The 9,985-nt window shown below is 33.6% G+C and overlaps 2 protein-coding genes across 2 annotated transcripts in view; one reads left to right on the top strand and one right to left on the bottom strand.

Moving 5' to 3' along the window:
- LOC104710750 (cytochrome P450 708A2-like) overlaps window positions 1-355 on the top strand; it is a 3,990-nt gene extending 3,635 nt beyond the window's left edge. Inside the window, exon 9 of the mRNA XM_010427400.2 lies at window positions 11-355. Within this exon, the coding sequence (XP_010425702.1) occupies window positions 11-162 (152 nt within the window). The 3' untranslated portion in view covers window positions 163-355. The remainder of the gene's footprint in view (window positions 1-10) is intronic.
- On the bottom strand, window positions 7,315-8,860 carry LOC104710747 (BAHD acyltransferase At5g47980-like). Its single transcript, XM_010427397.2, has one exon. The coding sequence runs from the start codon at window positions 8,772-8,774 to the stop codon at window positions 7,488-7,490; it is 1,287 nt and encodes a 428-aa protein (XP_010425699.1). The 5' UTR covers window positions 8,775-8,860; the 3' UTR covers window positions 7,315-7,487.

Genomic DNA, 9,985 nt, shown 5'->3' with positions numbered 1-9,985 from the left:
TTGTGTCCTGGTGCAGAATTTGCAAGGCTTCAGATTGCAATGTTTCTTCACCATCTTGTCATCAACTACGATTTCTCGATGGCACATGACAGCGAGGCCACTCGTACACCACTAGTTTCTTTCCCCAATGGCATTCATATGAACATCTCTCCCATCAATTGATTTGGAGATCTTAAAGCTATCTAAATGATATAAGGTTTATTTAATTAAGTACACATGATATCATAAGTTTCATATTCACATTGAGGGTAACTCAATGTCTATCCAAGGTTTATCAAGATTTGTTTAAAATTAAATAAATGTGCGCTCACTTTGAATCTCTTCGCATAATTTTATCGATTAGATTACTTTTTTTTTTTTGACAACAATAGAATAGATTAGCTAAACATAGTCAATGAGGAGGAATATTGTTTACATAGGTAGCTGTATGGGTAACTGTACGAACGCGTCCTGTCAGGTTGTCAGCTTTACCATTCTGAGCGCGGAGAATTAAGACTAATGAGAAAGAGCGGAACTCCTTCCTATCAACTTGTATCTCCTTTAAATAGGGCTTGAAAGCTGGCCATTCGGAAGGCGAAGACACCATTTTCACCAGGTCAGAGCAATCGGTAAGAAAGACAACGTCTTGATTATCTGCACCAATCATACATCGCATCGCCCAGATAAGCGCTTCCATCTCTGCATGAAGAGGTGTAAGACTACGACGAAGGTTGGAAGCTTCCATAGTGGGGAAGTCCTCCACAGAGGAGGTGCAATACCAGCCACGACCAGCATATTTGTCTGTGGCTTTCCAAGACCCATCAATAAAACAAAGGTAACCCGAAGAAGGCCTATCGTCCCCAAACCTGCGACCGTCGCTGTTCGTGACATGCTGAGCACCGACCGACACATCGACCGCTTCATCCAGCTGGGCCGGAACCAGGCATGAGATTCCTCTTCTGCTATTCACAAAATCGCCAGCGGATTTGAATCCAGATTGGTGAAAACTTTATCATTCCGAGATTTCCAAAGATACCAATATCCATGGATAAACATCCGGAGTGGGGCACTGCTAGACCCTCTAAAATAAAAAAAACCCATATTTGTAAAGATGGAAGCAAATGGAAAGCCATCTGGCACCGTTGGGAAAGAAGACAAAGCCCAAACTTGTCTTGCCGGAGGGCATTCAAAGAGAACATGATTAATTGTCTCTACCGAGAAACCACAAAAGGCACATGTTGTATCACAACTCAAACCTCGTTTTTGAAGATTTTGAAGTGACTGCGACACACCCTGTGATGACTTGCCAAAGGAAATGCCTAATTTTAGGAGGACACCGAATTTTCCAAACAGCAGCCTGGAGAGGTATGATGTCTGGACCACAGGGAATCCTGGCCGTTATCATCTGCCGTAAGACATGATATCCGGATTTAACCGTATAAGTACCAGATTTGGTGAAATGCCATCCCATCATTTCCAAAGAAGTTGGCAATCTTAGGGGAATAGCAGATATAATGGCAACATCTTCTGGCACAAAAGTGGCCGAAAGCAAGGCCATATCCCAGGAATTAGTAGTCCTGTCAACGAAAGAGTTAACTCGAAGCGAAGGGTAGAGGGGCAACCCAGAGCTTAGTGCTGGTCTCGGGGATTTAGCAGGTATCCAGGGGTCAGTCTATACTGAAATGGAAGCCCCAGACCCTACCCGTGAAATGAGTCCTTTGTTAAACAGAGAGCGAGCAGACAACATACTCCGCCAGCCATAAGATGGTGAGTAGGATTTAATTGGATCCATAGGATCAGAGTGTCGATAGTAACATCCTTTGAATACCCGAGCAAATAGCGAATCCGGGACCATAATCAAACGCCAAAGCTACTTTGCTAGCAGAGCTGTGTTATAGTCATCCAAGCACCGAAACCCTAAACTCCCTTCTGACTTGCTAAGGCATAGCCTATCCCAAGCCACCCAGTGAAGCCCACGCGACAGATCAGAAGAGCTCCACCAAAAATTAGAAATTGCACTGGTGAGCATCCAACGCGATTAGATTACTTTTTAAAAAAACTATCATTATATGGGCAGTGGTTTCCTAATTTTATAATAAACATATATACTTCCAATATCTTTTATGTTATTCTCAATAAAAATCATATATACGAGACATAACTTGACAAATTAAACAACTCGGGTGCAGTAGTTTATTACAACTAGAGTATGCATGCACACATGACACATGTAGTTTAAGTCTCATATACCATACCAATTGCACCAAACCTGATCGAAGTACGCAATCAATGTACTTACTCAATACACAAGGAATTTAAGAAAAATCAAAAAAGAAGAAGCAAAAGCTATAGAAGTAAACTATTTGCGTACTAACAACAATAAAGGGCTGCACTATGGTACAAAGCAATTAGGATTGATAGATTTCAGAAACTAAGCCACAAGATTCATCTCATAAGAACACGACATAAATCCATTAAACAACTGAATATCTCAAATGGTTTAACATCAGTAAATTATATAAAATTAGATGTGCACTTAGTACAAGATCGAATAGTAAAATCATGAAGAAAAATGAGTTTGCTTGGACTGATTCTTCCACCGTCGTGTGTTTCATCGGCTCGGGCGTGAACACATAGGCCCTGTTTATTTGCATGTCGCTAATTCAGCGACCAGTCATCAGCAACCAGTCGTCAACGACTTTAATTTCAGTTATTACAGAAAAAAAATTGATAACTGATCAAAATTAAAATTAATTAAATAAAAATATAACTATATATAGTTATAATGCCGTTGGTTTCTCCCAGTGAGGTCATTTTTCAGATTGATAACCGGTCATGCTTCAGATTCATCCCCTCCCTCTTCTTCTGTCTATTCTGGTGGTTTCTCCCAGTGAGGTGATTCTTACGAGGTAGCAGCCCTTCAGCACCAAATCTGAGACTTCAAACGTCTTTGTAACTTTTTTTTATCATATGTGGCATGTGTTCCTCTTGAAGTCAATTCCATCATCTCTCTGCTCCTTGGATCTAGATCTCCTCACAAATCGAGTTGCTTGTTCGATTAGAGACAATTAAAGCTCGCAGGCTAGCCTGCCGGGCTTGGTCGATCGGATCTTTCGAGCTCAGCTCGTTCGTACTATAGGGTTATTAGGGCTTAGCCCAATCGGACTCGAACCGGCTTGAAAAGCTTTTAAACAAATATATTTATACTTTTTAAAAAATATTTTTATTTGATTGCAATGATTAATGATTTATTGTAAATAAAGTTTAAAACTCTAGTCATAGTTTTCATATTTACTTAATAATGTTACTTAATACTTTTAAAATCTTTATTTGTGATATTTTATATAATTAAATATAATTTTTTGGTTGAAGTATAAAATTTCATTTGGTTTTAAAAAATTTTCTTTTGAATTAAGTTGGTTTTAGTGAATATAGATGAGTTATTTAATTTTTGATTGATTTGTTTCATATTGCACCTTTAAAAATTGTTTTTTTAAACATGTTATAAACTTATAAGTTTGAATTTTTTTATTTGTATGGTAAATCCAAAAAAATCCGAAGAACCCTGTAATCTTGTTAGAGCCGGACCGTGCCAGGCCCTCTCGGCTATGGAAGTTTGTGAATGTGGCGTCGACTCACCTTGAGCTAGCTTGCGATTTGATGCCCATTTACTCGAATCTCCAATACCTCTTAGACATGATTGTCAATTTATCTATTTTTACCTTTGTTGTTTATGCTTACTATCAAGTCTTTTCTTGCAAAACTTTCACCTTTTGTAATCTTGTTACTTGGTTTGATTAAATGAAAGAATGACTTGTTTGTTCCAAAAAAACAAAAGAAAAAACTCATGTGATTTACTAAATTTGAAATGAATATTTACTATAATAAGATATATGTTGATATGTACATATATTTTGAGCCTATTAAATTACATTTATTATTTTAACTTTTATCTGTTACCTAGCATATATATAAGCATAATGCATACATTTATATAAGCATAAACAAAAGTGGTAAAATATATATATAAGCATAAATAAGATATATATATATATATAGTTTTTTTTCGGACGAAAACAAAATATAGGGTTTGATTGGTGACATTTTTTTAAAGCTTTACAAATATACAGTTTTAATATTTACCAATCACAAAAACTTTACCAAAAGTTTTACCAAAAACTTTACCCTCAGCTTTTCTGTACAGCTTTCATTTACATTTTTTTCTTACAGCTTTGCACTATTCCCTAAAAGCTTACAGCTCCAGCTTACAGCTCCAGCTTACAGCTCCAGCTTACAGCTCCAGCTTACAGCTTTTTTGTATAGCTTTCTATACGTTACCAATCGGATCCATAAAATATAAATAAGAAATAAGTAGTAGTATGTGGAAGGGTGACAAAACCAAGGAAAAAAACTGATACAGTATTTTATTTATGCTTAAGGCTGTACAGATCCACCTATCATGCCCTTAATCTTTTCAGTGTCTACATAATTACAGTTGAGATAGATACGGAATCAAAAATGATATCTCGAATTTATCTAATTTGATGGTACAACAACATAATAATAATATTCATTCGATACAACAACAGAATATAATATACATTATCTTGTTCTTCTTAAGTTCTTATCTTAGTTATTGTTTTTTCTTTCTTTTTGCCAATCGATGACTGAAGGCTTTCATAACGTCAACATTACTCGTTCTGGTTGCTTAATTTGTTGGTTTTGTTTCGTCGGGTTTGAATATGGGATACTTTGGCTTCGGTCATATCTTAGTAACTGAATTCACCATGTTTAGTTGACATTTAAAAAAAAAAAACGGAATTGTTATAATTTATGATTTTAGCTTTGTCTTTTTTTTCTTGCTATTATTGGTTAACCATAAAAATATTCCTTTAATATAAAACTGACAAAATATTTATATGTTCGCTATTCTTTAGTGCAAACAAAAAAAAAAAAAGCAACATACCTATAATATAATCGTAAATGTTAATATTAGTTGATGTCGCATCGTAATCATTAACATTTGTTTATGCATATCCAATAATTGGAGTATTTGATCATATATGACTCTCAACTCTCAAGTTTCGTCATATGATAATCATATATTTGTTTATGAATCTCCAATAATTGGAGTATTTGATCATAATTGACCCAAAATCTTCATCCAATAAAATAATTGATGTGGTTTTGATGTGTATCTATATTAATAGACTAATAGTTTAGTTATATTCATAGTTTAAGATTGTGTAGTTATGTTCAAAGTTAAAGACTTTGTAGTTTTTGTTTTTTATAACTGTATAATTTTGGCCATGTTTTTTGTTTAATAACTAGATAATAACTGCACTGATAGCGCGGAGAATTTTTTTTTATTTTGTTATTTGTTAATATTATGTTTATGTTGTATCATTCATTTACATGTTATATAATATAGTACTATATGGTGAATTTTGATTCATATTAAACTACTAATAGGTAGGCCTGGAACTACTACCGATACCCGTATTGGACCCGTTTTTCAGTTTGTATCCGTCCTGAAAAAGGGTACCCGCAGCTTTAGGGTCGAGTGAAGGGTGTAATATTTTATTATCCATGAATAATGATCGAGTATCGGATATTAATTTAATTTTTGAGCGTCTCGTTACCCGTCTCATTACCCGTTTTATTACCCGACTCATAAATACACGTTAATATTTTGTAGAATAATGTTACCAGCGTGAGGAAATATTTATGTAAATTTGGATTTGTTTGTTACAAAATAATAGTAGAAAATTTATTAATTCTATACATTTTATAAAATCATATAATTAATTTACTTAAGGTCATACTCTGATTTCGACCCGTAGTTGGTACTACTATTTTGGTTTGGTGCAATATCAAATTCGTTAATTATACATTCGGTAAAGCCAAAAAAATCCAACAAAACATGTATTGACCCGTGATTTGGTATTACAAATTGATGTGATCGTGTTTAGAGATCTTAATATACCAAATTTACAAATTGAAGTTATTGGTATAACATGTTGTATATTAATTTTATAGGTGAAAATTACAATTAGGTTATGTATATTATCAATATTATACACTTAGTATTGTTTATATAGTGAATATTGTGTATAAACAATTAAGTTTTAGCCAATTAAATAGTTTGTTATTATTTCCTAAGATTTATGAAACAATAAATAGAGTTTTATTATTTTGTAAACAAATCTAAACTTTTCTTTTGTTAGTTATTAGAATAATTAAAATATAATAGCATTTTCGTAATATGTCACATCAGAACTGGTTAAATTTTTAACAACATAGCTTAAATAAGTATATAGATATATTTTAAAAATATAAACAATGTTGTATCCTAATTTTAATATATATTTGTTATTATTAAATGATTTAGATATGTAAATATTTAATCTTAGTTTTATAAATAAATTTAAGTTTTATAATTTTCTAAATAGTTTGTTATTGTTTCCTAAGATTTCTGAAACAATAAATACAATCTGTTTAATTATTTTATTACATAATTTCGAAATAATTTTATTATTATTTTACTAAATAATTTCGAAATTATTTTATTAATGATTTCTTGTAATCTAATAAATTAATAATTACTATTTTTTGGATAATCATTTTCAGGTTACAACAAATTAATATTAAGATTCTGTTATTATATTTTGTATTAAAATACAGTGGCATTTTGTGTAATATTTTACATGGAGTAGAGTTATTTGTTTAAAGGGTTGCTTAAATAAGTATATAAATGAAAATATGGTTGGTAAAAAATTTGAATGTATGAAAAAAAAACAAAAACTTAAATGCATGTGAATTTTATCATACCAAATCATCGAGAAGCAAACCATCGCTTATTCAAGTGTTATCTTGTAACTTTATTATACGATTGTTGATGTTATAATATTCAGAATGATCATCTTTACACACTTGCTTTGTTCCAGCTTTTGACTCCATGTTACTGTATTAAAAATTAGCCCTTCATTAACATATACACCATATACTGAGTAGTATTTTTTTAAACTCTATTCACATTAAAAAAAGAAAAATTAGCCCTTCATTAAGTTATACTTCATTAACATATACTCCATTACTTGTCGGAGTAGTATTTTTTTAACTCGATTCACAAACGCAAATCTTGCATCTATATACTGAACTCTTGTTTATGTTCCCAAAACTGCTTCTAATTAGATTAGGCGATGCATATTAATAAGACACATGTAGATCTTAAGTTGAAGTCAATAGCCTAGAAGCAAACAAAAACTGTAAGACCCCCAATTGTTGACTTTAAGCATTTCGTTATCTCGGGTGATCCATGCAATCTGAATGAGATTCAAGCAATCGGATTTTTTTTTCATTTATTTTTATTTTATATTAAAACTTGTAAAAGGAAGAGTCACATCTTATGGAGAACATTTTAAAGAAAGTTACATCTTACCAACCATCACCAGCACAGTAACAATAAGATAAGAAATAGACATCTTTTGTCATTATGACTCAAAGATTTAGATTAACACACTTGGATTTGGGGAGGCAAAGTCAAGCAGTTCTGTGCTCTGCTCGAACAGTAACATCTCCTCTTGAGGCAGTGTTACCCATGCTTCAACTCCTTGTCCGTCCTTAGAGTCAATTAACACGGTCACATTGTCTAGAATTGGAGAAACATTTCCAGTGACCCAAACCGGAAATCCCCATCCAAAGCAAGCCTTATAAAGAGGAATCTTGCACCAGCTGCTGACAACGTGCATGTCATAAAGCTCGTAGCTAAACTTGGTATCCGCCATTGCACCAAGCAATTTCAAACTTATTGTCAAACCTGATGACCCTTCCTCATGTTGAATCAAATGGGATAACTCCTCGTTTCTTTTTTGTAGTTCCTTAACAATTTCGACACTCTTCATCTGGCCTTTTCCATTCAAGGTCAGGGTGGAGTACAAGGGGTTACCCATTAGGTTTTCCGACAAAAGGGTGGGTATCTTGAACCGCAAGTTATTCGCTTGGTACAGAACTTTCTCACGAACTGTGTCTGTCGATGCAGCCACAACACATTTCCATATAAGTGAAGTCAAACTCTGGACCCGCGTAGGTCGAGGCACGGCATCACTAGAGACTTTGTTCCTGAGCTCTTCGATCTTAGATGCTACAAACACAAATCTCTTCGTGACACTTGTTCGCTTACCTTGCTGATCCTCCCCTGGAATTTTAATGGCCTCATTTGCTGGTGGATAAAGCTTTGTGGAAGAAAAGTCTGGATTGGCCACCGATTCGCTCTCTCCTCGAGCTGTGGCAGCCCAAGACTGGATGAAAGTAGAGAGAGAGGCTGCATCGGCGAGCTTATGGGCGATGCAGATTCCGATGGCCATGCCACCACACTTGAAGTAGGTTGCTTGAACAAGAAGCAATGGCCATGTAGGAATGGGCTCGGCATCTACAGGAAGCAGCTGTTGGAGGGATTTGGTATCTGGGGATCTCAGAAAGTCAGAGAGAGGGCAGTCAACGCGTGCGTCCACAAAGACAGCTCCTTCGTCGCTACTGTCGATGGTGACTCCATTGACTCTTCCAGCGAAAGGGTGGAATTTTGTCAAGGTCTCGGACAGGGAAGTTTTGAGTGTTTGGGAAGTTTGTTCTTGAGAGATTAAATCATCTTTGGTGTAGAAAAGAAATGCAACGGCGTAAACCGGAGGCATTAGGAGATCCATAATAGAGAGTTGAAGAGTTCGGAAATCATTTGGAGTTGGAGTTGATGGCTTTATGATCTCTCTACAAATGGTTTCAACCTTCACTGTATCCATCGGATGATCTTTCTCTTCTTTTCTTTTCTTTTCTTTTCTTTTGCTTGTTTTCCTCTTTGGACGAAGAGAACTGTGTTTCTTATAGAGCATCTGTTATTAGGAGGTCCCACTTGATTAAATTTAGATGAAAAATATATACACTGAAAAACAAAGTATACATACTAGGAGTCTAGGACTCGCGAACTGCATTTTCAAAATTGTTCTCGTTAAACCAGAAAAGGTATAAATTTTATATAGTAGTGTTAGATGATAATTATTATTTGAAAACTCGACTCAAACACTAATAAAGTTTTATACAATATTTATGATATATTTACAAGATATTTTTAGATTTTATATACGTATAAACAGGTACGGATCCAGGAAGAAAATTTTGTATGGGGCACATATAACATTTTATTAAAATAATATTAAATTTACATAATTATTTTTAATAAATATAACTTTCCAGGTTTATTTAAAAATTATTTTTATTTTGGTTAAATATATTTAAATGAAATTATATGTATACATATTATATATACAAATTTAAACTCAATGTTTATTAAGATAAACTAGTAAAGTCATAATATGTTAACTGATTTACTAGTTTTGCAATATCTTTTAAATTTAAATTTAGCCGTTAAAAAGAATAAAGAAGATTTCAATTTTGGTAAATATTAATATGTTAGTAGACATTAATAAGTAATAACTCGTTCAAAGTTTAGAGTTCTCTGTGTTTGAGTTTGGTTTTTGTTATCTCTATCTAGCATCAAAACGACGAGTATCAAACCTCTTACCTAAGATAATGGGTGGGGCACCTCTACCAAATAAGCTAGTAGAACGAAGTATACTTACAAGGATTTGAACCTTTTTAACAATCACCATATAGATCTGCCCCTACTTATAAAGTTAGTTTTTGCTTACTTTTATAAGATTACACACATATTAGCGGGTGAGTGTCGATCGAGACTAGCATAAATGAATGTGTTTGTGTTTCCTGATTGTTATGGTTTGATTGTTATTGTTCAGTATTATTTGTGTACTTAGTTGCTTGTGTGTATAGTTCGTACACATATCTATTTTGTACATGCAAAGAACAAAAATGTGACTGTATGACCATGACAAGAAAGAAAAGATAATCTACTGTCTTGTCTGGTATTGTTTGTTTGTAATTATTCTGATTGTTTTGGTTTATTTCTAGTTTTACATAATGGTTTATAAGGTTATTA

Source organism: Camelina sativa, chromosome 9, assembly GCF_000633955.1.
Source record: "Camelina sativa cultivar DH55 chromosome 9, Cs, whole genome shotgun sequence".
In the NCBI taxonomy this organism is placed as follows: Eukaryota; Viridiplantae; Streptophyta; class Magnoliopsida; order Brassicales; family Brassicaceae; genus Camelina; species Camelina sativa.
Note: the sequence above shows the minus strand (reverse complement) of the source record. Positions and strands in the feature narration are given on the sequence as shown.

Coding starts and splice junctions, on each gene's coding strand:
- LOC104710747 (XM_010427397.2), bottom strand. CDS start 8,774: ATGGATACAGTGAAGGTTGAAACCATTTGTAGAGAGATCATAAAGCCA.